Here is a 20,531-nt window from a genome sequence, read left to right on the forward strand (position 1 = left end):
CTACAGTAGTTATACCTTGTCAACTCTCCAAATGCTGGGTCAGCCTGCCCCCCACCACAGTCCTGTGAACCAAGGATTCAAAGGGGTTTTGGGGCTGATACCAAGGCATAGGGCTAGGAAGTAGAGGCTGAGAGAGAAGCCTTACATCCTCGTCCTCGTTAACCACGAGATGCTCTTCTCTGACCTCTCAGTGAAAACGGGCCACTTCCCCTCTCAATTGAGAAATAGAAACGAAAAGGCACACCCCTCCAATTATGTGAAGACCACTGCAATTGTTGAGGCTGACGTATTGCTGCTCCCAACAATTTAGCTGCCACCTTGGATGCCTGTAATTTCTCCAAGCTCTCCTCAGCCTTGGAGCCAAAAGGCTGGGAGCCATTAAACGCTCTTCCTGAAGGTGTCAAACCTCTTATCTTCCCTATCTGGAGGTAGGCTGCTACCTTAGATGTTGAAGTGGCTGCCTGAACCACCAGGCTCTCCGGGGTACAGTGTTTTGAAAGAAAACATGGATTGATTGTGGCAGGTCTGTATTTCCTTGCCAGATCTTTGTCAACAGCTGGAGTAGTATCTAATTACAACCCCTTTTATAATACCCTGGTTTTTAAAGCTGTATGAAAAGCCAACACAGACTCCCTCTGGGGACCTCTATCCAAGATGGTTGTGAGATCATCCTTCTCAAACATAGCCTATGGTCTGCACCAGCCCGTATACTCCGTGACTTTGCCTATGACTGACCTATAGGAAGGGTCAGTATGTCCAACAGAATCTGGAGTGTCAAAATCTGTTGATGGTGAGGTGTCCAAGCCACTAGCATCTCTCATGTACATACGATTTTTCATACTGGATTCCTCTGAGATTAATTCCTCATGCACATTAGGAGTGCCGTACTCCAAGTCAAAAGGCACATCTCTCCTCTACCTCAAAAACCGACCCCATGGTCCTGAAGAAGTTTGACCTTGGTAAAGGCTTGAAAAACTTCGAAGTATCTTTCAAAGACTATGATGGCATTAATGGCGTCAAAAGCACTGGGGATGTTGATGGTTTCGTTGGCTTTGAGGGCAACATTGTCCTTCATAGACCTGGTGCCAGCTCCTTCAAAGATGTTGAGGAGGAAGGTTTTATCTTTACTCTATGAGGAGACAAAGCCTCCTTCCATGGAAATTGAGGAGACGTACTGCCTGGGCTCTTAGGCACATGAGTAGTGGTCTCGCAAGACGCCCTGCTGGCCTTAATAGGCGCAGTGGGGTCCGAAGCCTTCTTGGGTCCCTCCAAAGGGTCCTTTGGAGCCACCTTCTTAAATAAATCCAGCATCTGGAGAAAACATTTCTCTCAGTCAGCTCGAGATGCTGACTAGCTGGGAAAGAGTACCGGCTTTCTGTCAGGTGAGAAGTCTGCCGAAGACGATCGATAATAATGGCGACGTTTCTTCATTTTTTTAAGCGAGGACAAAGAGGATGAGTCACGAGATCGAGATCTCAAGTGCTTTGAATGTTTAGAGCGCTCCTTCACTGGGGAAATCTTCCTGGACTCTCCCTCAAAGCCTTTACCATCATCGACTGACAGGAACCGCAGTCTTCGGTTTTATGATCCACTCCTAAACACCAAAGGCAGATCTGATGTGCGTTCCGTAATGGACATTTTAGCTCCACAATTGGAACACATTTAAATACCAGTTTTCAGTGTAGGCATTGTCGAAAACCTTTTAGATACTGAAAAACACAGTGAAAAATCACTGAGGCGATGAACTGTCCGAAGTGTGATGAGCATATGGAAAAACAGAACTGAGGCAACCGCGCTGCGCAAGTTATTGCTACCAGCGTCAACGTCACGACCAAAGACAGGACAGAGGTCGTTGAAGGCCACAAGTCAACGATGCATGGCACCCGCTAATAGGAGAAAACAGTTTCCAAATCTGCAAGCAGACTTACGTATATATCAAAGATGAGGAATGCGTGGGAGGATACAATCTATTTGAACTGTACGTTACAGGTTTGAAACACCATGGGTTCACTCACTGCTAAGATTGATGAAATGAGCATCAGTTAGAGGGAAAAAAAGACTTATTTACAGCACTCTTTCTGCAGACCAATGACATTAAGCACTGTAAACATACTTTCTAATTATTAGAGGCTGACCCCTTGGTTCATCTGGGGGATTCCTAAGTGCTGTGCACACAGTAGTAATTCTTTGTCAGGCTTTTTCAGGCCCAGTTTATTTCAAATTCCCTGGGTATAATGTTCAAGTCCTGCTGCTCAGAGTATACGTGTGTGTGTATTTAGCCAACACGAAGTAGGTAGGGGTGGCCAAGTCCCTGCTAGTCACCCTTGCCGAGCAGGCCTGTGGATTGGTGCTGACAGCTATTTATTGAGAGTGTGAGGCAGAAGAGAGGTAATGTGTACAGCTAAACCGAATATTACTGTGGGGGATAGCTGCCTTCTAATGGCAGAGGTGTTTCCAGCGTGACTTAGATGAGGGTGTAGTGTGGAGAGAAAGTGAGAGCAGGAGAAAGCACTGTGTGTATTGCTAGACCATATTTTTTAGTGAGGGAGACCTGGAAGTACATTATGTGAGCAGTTATGCCGAATTTTGCCATGGGGGATATCTGCAATCTAATGGCGGAGTTGTTGTGTGGTGTGTCTTTAGATGTGGGAGTAGACTGGAGAATATGCGGGGACATGAGAGAAGAGGAGCATTATGTGTGCAGCTAGATTGAATTTTGACATGGGGATTAAGTGCATTCTAATGGCAGAGGTACTGTGCATTGTGTCTTAGAGCGGAGCAAGTAGTGGATGTGTGTTGAAGGTATACTGGAGAATATGCGAGAGTGGAAGGTATAATATATGTGCAGCTAGATTGAATTTATTTTGTGGGGGGTAGCTGCATTCTAATGGCGGTGGAGTTGTGCAGTGTGTCTTTAGATGTGGGTGTAGACTAGAGAATATGCAGGAGCAGGAGAGAAGAGGAGTGCTATGTGTGCAGCTAGACCGAATTTTATTGTGGGGGTTGCTACATTCTAATGGTAGAGGTGTTGTGTAGACTAGTGCATGTAGTGGATGGGTGCTGAGCGGTGGTCTGGGGAGTATGCTTGAGCAGGAAGATACATTGGTGCGATACGTACCCAGGTGTCCTGACTGGTTCTTGGTTGCTTGGGTGCAGCTGGATTTAGGGGTGGTGGAATCAAGGGGCGGCCCACGGTTGCCCATTGGCTGTATCGATTCCCTTGCTATAGTACAGTGTTACTTACCCTCGGAGGTTCAGCTAGATATCGTACAGTGGCCACCCAATAGATTAGTTTTAGTGCCAACTATTGGCTCTTCTCGAATTCACCAAAGTGCAATACGCAGGCTATCCTTGAAATTCATCTAAATCCAACACAGTGAACATCCTCAAATTCCTTTGTGCTCATTAAAGGGAATACATTGGCTAGCCTCACAATTCAGTTAATGCAGCACATGGGCTACCCTTGAGATTCATCCAAGTGCAACCCAACGGCCACCCTCAAATTTCACCTGGATGCAGCAAACTGACTACCCCCACAGCTCCTCCGTGTGTAACACATTGGCTTCCCTCTCACCTTAGCCACATGCAACACCTTGGCTCACCAGTCTTTGGTGATTCATTCCTTCCGTGGTCCTCCTGGGATTATGTAGTTAGTTCAAGGGTGAAGAGAGGGTTATTCATGGTGCTGAAGGGAATAGCCATGTCCCGAGGGCTCTACAGAAGGTCAGGTGGTCCTGCTTTATATTTGCGACCCTATTTCAGTGTCATAAATGTAAAACACTATAAGAGCCATTACGGTAAATGATCTTTCTGTCCTGGGTATGGCAGGGCAGGTAGTGGTCTGGTAAGACCTGGCCTGCCTTGCGTCTTCCCCTGTGTGTGGCCTGCACTAGGCCACACCAGGTGCAGAGGAAAGCTGCCGCAAGTGTGGAGTGTATTCCTAAGGGCATCCCTCGCTGAAATAGGGAGTTTTTCAGACATACCCCAAATGCAGGTTCTGTGTTGGGGGGCAGCTGCATTCCTAAAACAATCTCCACGTGCACTGGTTCTTTCTTCGAATCCCACCTCACACATAATGCCACGGTTGTTCTTCCTGGTGTAAGCGCTTTGCTCTCCTCTGTAGGGATAACGCGTTGTGCATCGGGCCCAATGTTACTTCTATTGTCTCTTTCTCTCCATATGTTGTGAGCTGCGACTGGAGGCCCTTTAAACATCATACCAATGTGGCCAAGCAAGGACAGAAACAAGGCCATCTGCCCATGGTTGCCCTAAATAGCTGCTTCTTGGCGCTGTCTGCTAAAAAGTGTAGATACAGGTCACCCAAAGTCCCATAGCTCCTGTGTGTCATCTCTCTAGGCCATCAGTCTCCCAGCATTCACTGTGAATTTGAGAAGAGTTCATGGGTGCAGATGTTTGGCTATTGGCTTTTATATGGGTATGGCAAAGGCATTTGACAGGCACTGCCATAATGGTACTATCCGTCCGGAAAATGGTCCGGTTACCTCGAATATGATGTTAGTGACTTGCAAATGCCTATCTGATACCTATGCACAAGTGCAAACAGTTGGTTTTGCCAATGCATGATTTCAGTGCAAGGAACAGACTGGAGGACACACATATTGCTTATAATTCAAGTGGCTGATGGTACCTTTGGTTAAAGTCATTTTTATTACACCTGATGATTTACTTCAACAATTAAGCCATGAATTCTCCAAAGACTGCTTAGAAATAACAATGATAGGCCATATATAGCACAAAGTTTGGGGTTCCTTCATGATAGAGCTAGCTCAAAGAGATCTCAGGAGGGTGTGTTTTGGGTGGGGAGAAGCAAGTAGTGGATGGAAAAATCCAAAGGAATTAGCATGGTCATGGGCAGTCAATGGGTGGGACAAACAGCCAAACACCCACCTCACATCCCCTCTCCTTCCTATCTGTGATGCAATGCAATTGTTTCGACATGTAGTGACGCCCAATAGACAAAACTAAAAATGTAACTCAATGGACCAGATTCATAAAGTGCAATGAATGTGTTAATTTCATTTGCCCTTCTTTCAGAAATTCTCTGGTGGCCTTCTTCCCAAAGATGACCTGAGCATTTAAGGAGGGGCTGGACAGTAGTGCAAAGGTACTCTGTACAGCCCGGCTGCACACCTTAGTGTCGGGAGCCATTCCAGGCACCAGTGTGTGACAACTTCCTAGCAACCAGGTGGTTGCTGGCAGCCCATTTCACTGAGACGGCCATTAAAGTGCCCATCTCAGTGAAATGACAGAAAAAATTGTATTTACACAGAGCTCGTGTGACAGCCCCAGTTGAACCCACGGCTGCTTCACTACAACAGAAAATCATGACAGGGTGAGAAATGACCCAACCATGATTTGTGCCTCACCCAGTGACTTCCAAACAGGCACTGGGTCATGATGGAACTCGTTTCTTGGCATTTTAAAGCACATCTCGTTTGTGAAGTCATGATGCGCTTTAAAACGCCCCCTCATTTGCTCACATCTGCATAGGGTGGGGGTGGGGGGATCTGAATGAGTGCATCTCACAGGCGTCATTCAGATGCTCCTTGTGAATTTAGCTGCAAGTTACATTTAGCGTACAACCTTCAATGTACGGTATCAATGTTGATATAGTAAATGTCCTGATTTTGCCTATAAATAAAAAATATTTATATCACGCTCATACACAGGTGTTTACTGTGTACTGTGTCTAGTTTGTCAATAAGATGGTGGCCAACCCTTTGGGACTAGGTTTCCATGTGATGTCATGTTTTATATAGTGGATCATGCCATATCCCTCCCGTACCTAAGCATTGTAATAGTAGGTGCTGTTATCGCATAATTTAATGGTGCTCCATTGATTAACCACAGAAGGATGAAAGGATGAGTTGGGCCTGCAGGGCTGAACGCATTTCACTCGCTGAGCGATCTTATCAGACTCATGGGAACTGTAGTACTTCACAGATCCACCCCACAGTAACACCTCAAACCGGCCAGCATCAACATGCACTAAATTAATCTCTCATGTAAATCCAGAGCATGGCCACTCCAAACGCAAGAGCCAGGGCGATGAAACAGATAGCTGCGATCCAGATGTTGAAGTCCTGCCCGTGCACTCGCAGCGCTGCCTCTGCAGGAATCATGTTGGTCAGGTTCAGCATGTAGCCCAGGGTCCAGCCGATGTCGGTGTTTGATGCCTGTACAAAAGGAAATCACAGCATTTCTTAATACACAGTGATCGGCCAGAGGCACGCGCACACGCCAAGGGCCTTCTTAGGACTCTTTTGTTGATCAGGAACTAGCTTTATTCAGTGTATCATCCGCCGATCTAGGGCCACGCCCCTCTATGTGTGCTCTCTTTCTCTCCGTGTGTCGCCCTCTATCACTCTATTCCCGCAAAAGTTGCATAGTCAGTGCACATTTGCCAGAGCCAGACCAGCTGTTGCTGAGAGCTGCAGACCAGAGACAAAAAAGAGATATTTGGGGACAGGGCAGGAGGTGGGCTGTGTTTTTTTTGTACAGGCTGTTAGTAAAACAAGCATTGGCAATGCCAATGGTTTTGCACCTGGGCATATAATGGCAGTGCTTACAAATGCCTAATAACTATACACGCCAAACCTGTTGACTTTGCCAGTGCTTGACTTCAGTGAAGGTAACACCTAGTGCTTATAATTCAAGAGCATGAAGGCACACCACGTTAAGATTTTTTTAACATCAGTACCGCGTTTACAGCTCCAATTAAGTAATTAACCCTCAGAAGACTGTTTTGAAAAAACACTAGCAGGCACTTTGAGCACAACGTGTGATGGTAAGGCTTGAAAAAGCTATCTCAAAGAGATCCCAGTAGGATGTGATTTGGGTGAAGAGGGGCAGGAAGTGGGTGGGAATGGTCATAGGGATTAGCATGACCATGGGCAGTCAATGGGTGGGTAAATAACCAAACACCACCTCCAAGCAAAATGTATCTCCTGATATGCCATGTCTCCCTAACTGTACTCTAATGGAATAGTTTCGGCTTATATGTGGCGCTTTAGCACCACCTAATAGCCAAAACAAAAAAAAAAAACATGATTTAGTTGTGCTAACATTTAAAACTCACTTTTTCCCCAAATTGTACAATGTTTATTTCTAATGAAAATTTCCAATATACATTGTATTCATGAGGTTACTCTTGTCTTACTGAGCAAAGTAGATGATCAAAACCTAGAATAACCATATGCAATATTTTCTTAAAGGTTATTTATTATTCTATGATGGACAGTTTGGTACATTCCCATGATACTCTTGCAAAATACCCTTATGGGGAAGAGTATGGGGACAAACAGCCTCAGCCTACTTTTCCTAAAATTAAAGTGCATTTTGGGAAGAATGACCACAGTTCTTTAATTTACCAAATAGCTCTTTGAAATCCTTGAATCACTAATATCATAATGCACACTGGGATTGATGGTCATTTATTTTTTTACAATACTCACCGTAACATTAAAGCATACATACTGATTTGGACAGCTCTAGAATTTAAATGTGAGAGTAAGACATCAGTCACTAAGGGCCAATTTTAGCCAGGTCTTAGGAAAGGCTGGTTGGCTGGTCACATGCTTATTTCCAAAATTCACAGACATCCTATGAGAGAATTTTATGTTCATGCCCAGAATTTACCTTCACTGAGCCAACCTTAGTTGTGCTCTACATATGCTGCAATTACCTGCAGGTATGCCACCACCCCCTTGTGGTGAGTTCGTATGTGAGTGGGTCGAGCTGTAATGAACTGGGCTGGTTTGGTACTACCCAATCGACCTCCCAGATAGTGAAAGTAGTAGGATCCCAAAGGGAGGCCACTCCTACCGAGGAGTGGTATCAGACCATCTAGGTTCTTGAAAACCCATCTCCCAAAAGGAACCATCAGGCCAAGATCCATTGGATCATGTCGACAGCCGCTGCCCCTCAAACTGCGGATAGCTCTGAGTCACTGTTCTTTCGCTAGCCCCCTTCACAGTTTTTATTCCCTCTGTGACATGATGCCCTAGTTGGTGAAGGCTGCGTTTTATAAATGGTTTTAACAGAACCTGGATACCAGAGAAATATCCCATGTTGTTTTGACCCATCCCTGACAATGTTGTTATCAGGAACTTTCTTATCATTTGTAGAGATTTGCCTTGTTCATATTGACATTTGACCCAAGTGCGTCCCTGACTCAATACTAAATAACTGATTTATAAACTATATTTATCTTGCTTCATGTGTATCTTTGCTCGACCTCTCTACACCCCTGACCGCAGATCCTATTGTTGTGGCCTGCTGCTTCAAAGACAGGAATTGTCTCAGAAGGACCTTAAATGCATGTGCACAGTGACAAATGACCTCGTGGCCACATCCCTCAATGTTGCTGTGGGAAGGAACAGGAGATACAGAACCCTTTTCTCAGCTGTTTCTGCAGATTCCGCCATCGGATCACACAAACTGAAGAGGTAAAAGGATAATTTCGCACATGCTTTTTTTATGGCTCAGCATAGGACGTATTTGGCTAGACCGAATTTTGTGCAGTTCAAAGTTTGCATTATTCTTGTTGCGGCAGTATGTTTTGTCTTACTGGTACCCTGGATCAGCGTGGTGCTTTCTACATTGTTGCCTGGAGGAGGAGCATACTGAGAGGCCGAGACAGCACATACCTTTAAAAACACATAACCATCACGCCCGGTGTTCAGCAGCGTGTTTTGTGGTATGTGATCAAGGAAACGTAAACCATACAGCAACTTGGCAAAACAATCCGAACACATTACTGCCACACAACATATCCCCGCCTGCCCCTAAAGATGTCTCGGCTGGACAGTCCGCTATCCTTGCAAGTAAACAGGGGAAAATTACCAAATTTTTCCCTATTAAACAAATGGTTGCTCAGATCCAAAGGCCGTTGCAGGAACATGAGGATTAGGTGGTAGTAGTTGCAACGGAAGCCGAGCGATCCGTGGCAAGTAAGTATCTGTCGATGTTAATAGATAACAATTCCCTACTGGAACTTTGCTATTTGTTACGACCAGCGGTTCGCAGGGTGTCTGCCAAATAATACGGAAATGGTTCACCATCCGCCCCCAGAGGAAGTTCTGGCATCTACCAGGGATTGTTTTAACAAATGATTATCGACTTCCCCTAACCTATACCCGTAATGCATTATTACAGATGGAAACAGTATGAGTGCCGGTACTAGTATGGATTTGCAGACAAGCATCGCCACACTCGAATTTTCAATTAAGATCTTATTAAAACTCTGTGACTGGATACATGAGAAACCAGAGAGGCCAGCGAGAGGCTCTAGCACGTCTTGAGAAGGGACTTGAACCACAAGCAATTTGGCCATTACAATCAGAACAACTGGTGCCTTTGCCTGCCTCTTGAATCTCGTGCAGTATGGGGCACACCATACAATCAGTTGTTCAAAAAACAAATCACCTTGAGGATGGGGACGCATTAACAAACACCTCTATAATCTTCTTTTTTTTTTAAAACTCTTTTTATTAGTGGTCACAAAAGATACACGGCACTATTCCACATCCCACCACACATATTGTACAAGGAATACATTACTTGATTCGTTAATACATCAGACTCGTCGTCATCAGAAATCATGTCACATAAATACATTCTAAAAGGGCCCCAAATGTCCTTGGGCCCACCTCTATAATCTTCCTCGCTCGCAAACAGAGATGAAAAAGTGCACAAAAGCATGCTCGTCTCTTGTGCTGAAGACAAAAGTAACTTAAACTAGCTGGCTGATTTGATTAAAGATGTCGAGCAAGAGACTTGCCATGGGACAGGAAATATACAACTCAACAAAATAAATAAGACCAAAAAGTCAGTAAAGGTGACATTATCACCAATAGCAACACAGAAAGATTTGTCATCTGATGAATCTGTAAGTTTAGCCACACAACAAAAGAGTCCTCATACCCCATTAAATCCTTCATCTAACAGAGTCCAAAACAGTAAATTACAACTGCTCCCCAAACAATTGGTGATTGCACGTACATCTACAAAGAAATGGATTAACCGTTCAGACTTTTTACAGCTAATCCATTCGATTCTACCCCTTAGGGTACTCACATAAGAGGATTTTCTTTTGTGGGTGGAGCCCCTCTTATCTGGGGGAGAATATTCTATGTTGTGCATAAATTATAATAGGGAGAATATTGATATGCTTATCCGTTCTCAAAGCGCTGGATAAGCTTTATGACATTATACCTAGACCCTGTAGTGGGCGCTCTTCTAAACCAGCTCTTGCCCCCTCCAAAGTCTACCAGGCAAAGCCGGTTTTTGGGAAGGCCGCTTGGGAAAACCGGCGGGGCTGGGAATGGCTCTTTCCTTCCTTCCACATATGCACCGAATGTTTTCAAAATAATGACTTGGAATACGTGCGGTCATTGGCATTTTTTGGGGAAAAATTATTCGCTAGCAGGGATCCTAGCAAATAACATGTTAATGCTACAGGAAACTTGGACAACAGCTGCGCTGCATGTCAATGGTCACACAATATTCCAGTCGTTGGCAAACAAAGACCCTACAGGAAGGCCTGATGGGGGTTTTGCTATTGGCATTAAGAATGAATGGCGAGGGAAGCAAGTTGGTCCAAAACATTATTTTGTTTTGGCAGTAAAAGTGGAGATCAAATCTGCTCCAATGAAGCACTTGCTTCCTACCAATATTTACAACCCGCCGAGTACGATCCATACGGATTACATCTTTGATGCTTTGAATGAGATCCTCACTGATTGGCATATGATTAATCGTGGTGATGGGGTCTTATTGGGGGGAGATTTTAATGCCTGGTGTATTGATAATGTGATTATTTCTTCTAATACAAATGTGATGATTTGAAGTGTATTTGCAAACCTACGTTCAAACACAGAGGGCACCCGCTGTCTAGGCTTTTGTAGAGATTCGGATTTGATACTTTTAAATGGAAGGACAACTGATAATATTCCAGGGAAGAAAACATGGTCTAATGGGAAGACCAAAGCACCCTGGACTATTGGTGAAAGGGGTCAATTTTGCTCTGGTGAATAGGACAATTGTTGATTTAATAAACTGGGCCCCAGATATATGCATTGATGATAAGGAAGTAAATTACCATATTCTCAAGAGTTTAACAAATATTTATCACGATGGGATTGGAATGTAAATTTTACTCATTGGGAAACCCTGGCGTCATATTCTAACTTGGAACAAATATTATACTTATATCTAACTCCACACAAATATTTAATGCAAAGTCTTGACCTGAAGGTGAGGAACCTAATATTGAGATTGCCCACTAATCAACTACCTGTACTGTTGATCACAGGAGTTCGATTGGGCCTTACAAGCCACTGCTTGGATTCAATTATTCTTGAACTAGAGAACAATGAGGATCTTTTCACTCAACGCCCGAGATGATCCAGCCAAAGTGACTTGCGGAGTACCTCAAGAGTCTTGTGTTTCATCAAAGCTGTATAATATATTTACCAAGCTGTTGTCTGACGACCTTTACCATTTGGGTTTCACCTACACTAATTATGCAGATGACACCCAAATTCTCATCCCCATCAATGGGAGCTATGACCTTGACTTGAAACTTCTGAATAAAATCTATCTCGTCATCCAAGCATGGATGGCCACACACGGCCTCTGCCTCAATGATGACAAGACGGAACGACTTCTTATCGGCTCCCAAACTAAACTAAACAAACTGTACAACAAGTTCAAAGCCTTCAACATTGACAGCAACACTAAACCGGTCTCCAAAGAAGTCAAAACCCTTGGCTTCTACCTGGACTCAGCCCTGTCTCTGAACAAACAAGTTAATGAGACTGCCTCTGCCACAGCATACACCTGTAAATTAATAAACTCCTGTAGGCCTTTCCTGTCCACAGCAAGCTGCTATACTCTGGCCGGAGCTCTTATTCTTTCAAAATTGGACAATTGCAATGCACTATATCTTGGGACAACCAAAAGAAACCTAATTAAACTACAAATACTGCAAAATAACACCCTCAACATTCCAAGATCACATCACATATCAGACACCAGACGTAATTACCATTGGCTCTCAGTTAAGAGCAGAATATTATTCAAAACCTTAGGCCTCACTCACAAATGTGTAGCCAACACAGTTCCTAAATATCCGACTTGTAAATTCTCTAAAAACCATTCAGACAGACCAACTAGAACAACTCTTCAACATTGCCTTAGAGTCCCAAGATGCAACCTTCAGAAATCAGGGGGCAACGGTTTCCCTGTCCTAGCTTCGAAACTGTGGAATTCTCTACCTATTGACATAAGAGCAGAACCCTCATTCTCTTGCTTCAGAATAAAAGTAAAAAACTGGCTTTTCTCCCAGGAGTTGACACAACACTATTCTAGCCCTCCTATTGGTAAAACCTCTTTGCATTAAACTTTCTCCACTATTTATACGCCTATAACTCATTTGTATATGATGCTGACGCTCCACATTGTCGCATGACTGTACATATTGTATGTATCTAACCTACCTACTTGTATTTTTATGTCTACCCATTATAACATTTTGTCTTATACTGTAACCATGTAACCAAATGCGCCTAGATACCTGAGCGGTTGGTGGGCTATATAAATGAATAAACTAAACTAAACAACTGCAAGTAGATCCTGCAGAATCTGCAAACTCACACATATATTGGAATCCCCTTGTAACGCAATGTCTTGATGCAAAGAATTGGGGCCTATGTATATGACAAACTTAGAAAAGTTTGTCAGCAATTATGAGGATATTAAGAGTGAAGATTTTTGGATCTATTGTTTAAATTCAGGCTTGACATTGATACATATGGCCTTGTATTGAATATGGGTCATAGTAGAAAAAATATTGACATCAGCAGAGGAAAATGAAATTAACACACTTTAGTGGTGTATATTATCTGTCTAATCTATGAAATGTGTGAAAATGTGAAAAGTTCCTTATGAGCTGAACACATTAAAAAGGAAATAAAAAGTTAGTGCATGGCTTTATTAATGACTTTTCATTGTCCCAACAAAGTCATTTCTCTTTTTGGATGATTATATGGAACCTGCGTGACAGACGTAGCATAGGACCTGAGCTGGTTTCAGCCTTTCTTCCCATCCTCCTCTCTTCCTGTCTCTGAATTTCTGTTTTTCTTTCTTCTTTTATTTTCTTTCATACTCCTATTTCTCAATCTTCCTTCCAATTAATTATTTCTCGTGGCCTCTTTCTTTCTGTTTCATTCTTACCTCAACCCTCTTTCTTTCATTCTTTCTCTTTCTTTTTTCTTTGTTTCATGTTTACTTTGCTGCTGTTTCTAGTCTACCTCTTTCCCTCATTCTTTTTGTCTCCTTTTTACAAGCCCTCTTTCTTTGAGCCTCTCTCTGCCTCCTTTTTTCTCTTCCCCTGTTTCAAAGGCATTTCCACAAGGGGGAAAGAAACAACAATAGAGTAGTCGGAAGAAAACATTATTTTAACACATTAAGAAACAAAACAAAAAATCAGTAAAATGAGAAAAAAGGGAAAAGAGAATAAACTTGAAAAAAGGGGAAAGGGTTCCCTAGGCTGTGGCCCAAGGGGTACGTTTTGCAGTGTTGCATCTGCACCTCCTGTGCCACCTATGAAACACAGCACTGACAAACATAGCTTATGTGTTCTGACTTCCAGTGACCATTTGCACCTCATGAGAAAGGTAGAACGTGTGTGCCCACACCACTGGGGGAAGAGTGGGTTCTTCTATGGCACGTCATTAATGCGCTTGTGCCCTTGTGCCACTTTTCATCTTATGTCTGCTTTGATTCAGACAGTGTACATAATCTTTCTATAAAATGGCTCTTCTCTGTGTCTGCTGCAGCCACCATCACACAGTATTCCTTCCGGCATCAAGCAGTGTGTGAACCAGAGAGGATTCTGTAGAGGGAGGAGGGTCCGGGGTTGTCATTTAAATGACAGACAGACTCATTAACCAATTAAGACTCACTCTCTGAAAAGGTGAAAACATATCAATGAGTGGACAGATGTATAAGCTCCTGAGCCTTCACTGCCGGTGATCCATACTGTTTGGCACAATGACATCTGTGGTGAGTGGTGGTCTAGCGCATGAAGGATAACAATATTTATTGGAAGTTAGCCAACTTCTGTAGGACACATTATACTTAAAATCTTTAAAGGGTCACCCTTCAAATCCTAAGAAAGGACTACTACTCAAGTGAAGGGGAATTTATTTTTGGAATGGAGTTCTGATGTTGAGTTAACCTACTGACCTTTGGTGTCCTTTTTTGAGGCATTATGAGGGTAGGGCTACCCTCTCTTTTGTGACATATGTGGACACATTATACTTGGCAAACATAAGAAACATGTGCATTGTGTAGTGTTTATTGAAATATAAACCTCATTAAGATATATTTTCACATGTTTTACATTTTTGAAGATGCAAGCTATTGCCTTATAAGATAATCACACACAGAACACTAATTCTAAATCACACAAAAATGATAGTCTTTGTTTACAAGGAAATAGACTGCCTAATTTTATTGTTATGGTAGAAAATGTTTAATTTGGAAGTGATCTGCTAGATATGTTGTGGTTTAAATAAGGTAAGGGCACGTGTAGGCCTGCACTTGTATTGTGAAGCTGAAGCAAGTGAGCTTCATCTGAACTGAGATTTACATGCTTTGTGCACAACCCCCATTAGCCTAGCACTACAACAATGTCTGGAAGATAAAATGAGCAGCTGCATTTCTTTAAAGAAATTTGTCTTGGTTAAAATCTATAAAAATAACATGAATATCAGGCACCATGGCTAAGAAACCCATATTTTGATGGACTTGTACTTTTAGGCGGATATCAAGACCACCATCACTTTGACAATGGTGATCTGCTGTCAAGATGGTCAGCAAGATCCAATAACCTTTGACACCGAACCATTATGTTCAAAGAATAAACTGTGCATATCATGCTTAAAGTATTCCTTAACCAGATAATGCATTTAAGAAACAATTACTCAGTCATCTGCACAGCTAAATGACGCTTTCAAAGACAAATGGTCAATAACTTGTAAAGTGATTAGCTTTTCACTTGTGAAGACAAGATTCAACAAATTTGAATACAGTAGAAACTCACAATGAAATGTGCACAAAGAAAATACTGATTGGAAATATGTTTTCAGCTATAAAGTTTTGATTATTCATCACATAAAAAACTGAAAATGATCACAGGGTGTTTTTGTTGAAAAGGTCTGCCTATTATTTCAAGGAGGAGAGGGGATCAGAGCCATTTTGGGTGAACTGTTTTCAGCCTTACCTTTTAGGTGGTTTGTATTCTTTTGGAAAAATGCCAAAGTTGACGGCAAAAATGCATACTGTAGTTAATACAAAGTCTGCGTTGACACTGTGGATTTTGGGGTGTAGACAAAATCTATTTTGGTATAGCGTGGCATATATCTGGAATAATACAGGGTTACAAATAGACAATAAAATGTTGAACTGGCGCTGCTGGGTCAACAAAGGCATATTAAAAATTGGGGATGTTTGGTGGGATGGGAAACTGATACGCTTTATGGGGTTATTAGAGAAATATGGTTTTGGGAGGAGGGAGCGTGGAAGTTATAGGGCTCTGGATGAACTGTTGGCTGAAAGACTACAGATGCTAAATATGTCAATGATCTGTGAAATCTTTGAGGCATGGTGTCAATCTTTCTAAAATCAATGCCTGTAGAGGGCCCATTTCTGGACTCATGGGAGAAGTTGAGGCAAGACTGGATTAATGTTGTTGGTAGGAATATATCAGTAAAAGAGTGGGAGGGGCTATGGAGGGTGCCGGTTAGAGCCAAGATGGATTTAAACTTGCGCTATACACATCAAAGGGTCTTAGGCCGCCTTTATTGGACTCCAGAACGGATGAATAAACTGGGAATGATAGGAACATATATATGTTGGGGCTGTCAACCAGAGAGAGGCTTGTGGAATTGCATTAGAGTGGCAGATTTCTGGGAACATTTTCTTGATGGATTAGATACAATCCGGGGTGTTTTGTTCCCACGTACTTCGATGGTGGTGATTCTGTTGTCACCAAAGGGTAGGTGTGATACTATATGTGAGGCATCATGCTGGATTGATAAGGCTCTTCTTGTGGCAACTAAACAAATATTGAGAGCATGGAAAACAAGAAAGAAGACGCTGGTGGAGGGTTGGTTAACAGACATGCAAACTCTTTCAGCATTTGAAAAATGTGTGCATCAAAGACTGAATCGGGAAGGGCGTTATCCTTTTAACGATTTGTGTGGTTAAGTGTGGTTTGGAGCATCTTTAGCTGGAATATATATGTGTTTGTCGGTTGAGGGGGAAAGGTGGGGGGATGAATTTTGGTCTTGTGGTTTGTCTTTTGTCTGTGTGGTTTGTGTATCAAATTGTAATTGTTTAAATCTGTGTGGGTTTTGGGGAGATTATTGGGATTTACTTTTCTGAACTGTTGTGTTCACTTTGATTTAGAGATAGGTTTGTTGAACTGTGTTCTAACTTACTAGAAATTGTTAAAACACAAAACCTATGTATTGATTGCAATGTGATTTTTGTGAAACGTAAATAAAGTGATGAATAAATAAATAAATAAATAAATATAGTTATGGAAAGGTCTTGGTGAGGTGACTAAACACATACAAAAATAATATGTTAAAACACACACTGTTTCAATAATTCACATATATTAAGAACACCACTATACTTGAAGTGATTTATTTTTCTTCTCCGTCACACCTTAGGGTCATCACACTTGCTTGTCTACACATCTAGATGTGCATACAGGCTATCTGTGTCCAGCCTACCACACTGCCATGGGTTTTCTCGCTGTGCTTCCTCAGGATTCGGCTGCTGCCTCTGACGCACCCCATGTGCCTCAGACATGTTTATCCCAGGGAGGCATTCATATATGTTCCTTCCACATAGTCCCCTCCTTCTCATAGGGCAAACTGTTCCTGTAAAGGTATGGTACCAGTCATTTCCAGCCAGTGCTAAGTGTTCAGGTTGGCACATTTCTCAACCACTGACCATACGGCAGATACTTGGTACTCACCTGTACTATTTGTAAAAAAAAAAATAAGTGCACAGCCTACCATTTTTCAGAGGGAGCTGGCGGCACTACTTCACAGGTTCTACATTTATTGATCACTATTTGTTTATTCCTGTGCACTTTGCTAGTACACTTTTCCCCAATGTTTTTCACTGATTTCTTTTTTAATTGGGGGGTGCCCACTAAACCTCACTTTAGCTCACACCACCACCCGTATTCCCCTACCACCTACACTCATATACACACATATCATATATATGCTACACACCAGTAAACGCCAAGCCTGAGCCAAATGGCAATCCACGCTTAACCAATCCCCCCTGGATGAATTCAAAGAGATCTCATCCTCGTATAAAAAAGCCATATCCTTAGCTAAGTCGGAATCATTCAACCACACAATTCCTAAAGCTAACTCAAAATCAAGGGAACTATTCTCGATCTTCAAAGATCTCATCTCCCCCACCACTAGCCCAGATGAAATCATCAAAGACAAAGACTGGTGCTCCAGCATCCAGGCTGCACTAATCAACAAAGTCAAGATGCTCCAAGAGAAAACACTAGCACAGCGCAAAGCCCTTCCCAATCAGGACAGTTCACCCCCACCCTCCCCACCTAATCCTCTCACTCAAACGCCTCTCTTCGTCTTCAGAGACATCACAGTTGCGGACCTTCTCAAACACATCAAACCTTCCACGTGTAAAGGGGACATGTGTCCCCCGAACATCATCAAAGAATGTGCCGACTCGCTGATCCCTATCATAACAGCATTCATTAATGCCTCATTTTCCTCTGGAATTGTACCACAAAGCCTAAAAAAAGCATGGGTCTGCCCACTCATAAAAAAAAACACCTTAGACCCTGCATGCCCCAACAACTACCGTCCCATCACCACCGTCCCCTTTCTCCTCAAAATCCTAGACAAAGCCACCCACAACCAAATCCAACACTACCTGGAATCTAATGCCATCCTAGGCAGAAGAATCAGGCTTCGGCAAAGACCATGGCACAGAAACCACCATCCTAGATTTAAAGAACCAAATCACCAAAATAATGGACAATGGCAAACCTGCCCTCCTGCTCCTCCTTGATATCTCTGCTGTGTTTGATCTTGTTGACCATGACATCCTCACTTCCCATCTATCAAATGCAGCCCACTTCTCTAACAAAACCACCTCCTGGATAACCTAATTCCTAGAAGTAAAGGCCATGAAGGTATACTCTGACCAGGCCAATGTAGCCCCTACCACCATCAACTGTGGAGTCCCCCAGTGCTCATTTACTGAACCTACCCTCGACAACTTGTTCACCAAACCACTTTTTGACATGTTGGACGCGCTCGGTATAGCTTACACGAACTATGCCGACAATACCCAAGTCCTCCTACACTCACTGGAGCATATGACGAAGACGCAGAAGCTCTCCTCCAGATCTATGCCACCATCCCAACTTGGATGGCAGTCAATGGTCTCTGCCTAAATGGGGATAAAACCGAGATCATCATCATGGGCCCCAAGGAAATTCTGTCCAAACTCAACCAAAATTACAATCACTTCACCATCGACAACACCAACATAACAGTCTCCACATCATGAAAATACCATTGGAGTCAACATTGACTCAACCCTCTCAATGACAAGACAGGTTTGCGCCATATCCTCTACCTCTTCCAACACCACCAAACTTATAAATGCTATAAAACTCTTTCTAACCACTCAAAACTGCCTATCCATTGCCAGAGCTGCAATACGAGCTAAACTTGATTACTGCAATGCCCTTCTTGCAGGCACCTCAACAAAAAACATCAACAAGCTCCAAATAGTATAAAATAACGCACTCCGAGCCACCCTACGCATTCCCAAAAGTGACCATATCTCTCAGGCCAGACGTGACGCCCACTGGCTCCTAGTCAAGGAGAGGGTCAACTTCAAAATCCTCACCCTTACGCACACATGTATCAATCTCTCCACCCCATCCTACCTATCAGAAACCATATCCAAGGACATCTCTGCCCGCCCTAAAAGGAGCCACCATGCAAACCAACTTTGCGTACCCTCCATAAAAAGAGCTAACGCCGGCGGCATTGGGTTCCCCCACATAGCACCCAAACTCTGGAATGCCTTACCCAATGCACTTAGAGCAGAACCCTCTCTGTACTCCTTTCACAAATCCCTCAAAACAACACTATTCACTTAGCCTCCCACAACACCCTACGCTACCAAGATGTTCACGTCAATCGAAATCATAAGATGAACTGTAATTGCTCATTTCTGTATAACCAACAAGCTTCCTCCCTCTGTAACCAGCTATGAATGTATGTAACAGCGCCATGATGCCTAACGGCTGATGTGCGCTTTAAAAATACGAATAAATAAATAAATATATACCATTTTTTAAAATCAGTTAAAAACATATTGAGGACATGTGCACACAAATAAACAAACAACGAAAAACGAATGCATTAAGGTTTCGCATGTATGCCTCTATCTGTCTTTCAGTGGTTAGGAAGTGTTTGCTTTCTCTTCGCTTGGAATACTTTTCCTATTTCATCAATTAACATACTAACCCTGAGGGTGTAGCATGTACAGCGGTCCTTTGCTTCCTATCTAGGTTGGGACTTTCTAAATCCCATCCATACGTAATGTTTAAAAGGGAGGCGGCCTATGGAACTGAGGGCCTCATCACGGGTTGGGCAATGCGGTGGAATAGCAGCCATACCGCTATTACCGCCGCACTACCGCTATGGCCAATACCGAGTTTCGGGGAAGGTCGGGGGACTCACCTTCAGCTTTGAGCTGGAGGTGATTATGCCGACTTTCAGCCCATTTTCGGTGCTATAACCGCCAGTGGTAATAGCACCGAAAAGCCCCATAGAATCCTATTGACTGTTAACAAAATGGGGAATTACGGCCACACCACAACTTAGGTATTTGCACCGGACCGAGTAGCTGTAACGCTAATAGCATTGGGCGATATCTCAGCGCATAACTCATGATGAGGTCCACAGTTTATGATCTACCAAATGTGGACATTAACAACATCTTAGTACGATACATTTTCAAACTGAGCATTGTTTTACAGATACCAAATCAAAACAAGCAATCATACTTTTGGCTTGGCAACTGCAGAATTATACTGGCTTCCTTCCTCATAAAGCATATAAATCAGGATAATTAATTATTTAATCTTGTATAACGCGCTCACCAGTCGCTAAGTGCTGGACCAGGATTTGCTAGCACCTTGGACATGAGCTATCCTCCAGGCTCTAGAATATACTGAACGTACTGATTGACCAAGATTGAAAGGTTGCATTATGATGAATGCACCATCCCTAGTGCCCATTGCCATCCCACCCATGAAACAATGGAGATGAGTGTGTAAATTGTCCAAGACCACAAGGCTGAAACGGACATCCATCTACATACGCTGTGAAGCTATTGCACTGCCACCATTCGGGCAT

The 20,531-nt window shown here is 43.0% G+C and overlaps 1 protein-coding gene across 1 annotated transcript in view; it reads right to left on the reverse strand.

Annotated features, from left to right (window-relative positions):
- Nucleotides 1-4,639: 4,639 nt before the first annotated feature.
- Nucleotides 4,640-20,531, reverse strand: part of LOC138471920 (ectonucleoside triphosphate diphosphohydrolase 8-like) — a 349,536-nt gene continuing 333,644 nt past the window's right edge. The window contains exon 10 of the mRNA XM_069609793.1: nucleotides 4,640-6,197. Within this exon, the coding sequence (XP_069465894.1) occupies nucleotides 6,015-6,197 (183 nt within the window). The 3' untranslated portion in view covers nucleotides 4,640-6,014. The remainder of the gene's footprint in view (nucleotides 6,198-20,531) is intronic.

The sequence above is a fragment of the Ambystoma mexicanum genome, chromosome 8 (assembly GCF_040938575.1).
Source record: "Ambystoma mexicanum isolate Mex_15411 chromosome 8, UKY_AmexF1_1, whole genome shotgun sequence".
Classification (NCBI taxonomy): domain Eukaryota; kingdom Metazoa; phylum Chordata; class Amphibia; order Caudata; family Ambystomatidae; genus Ambystoma; species Ambystoma mexicanum.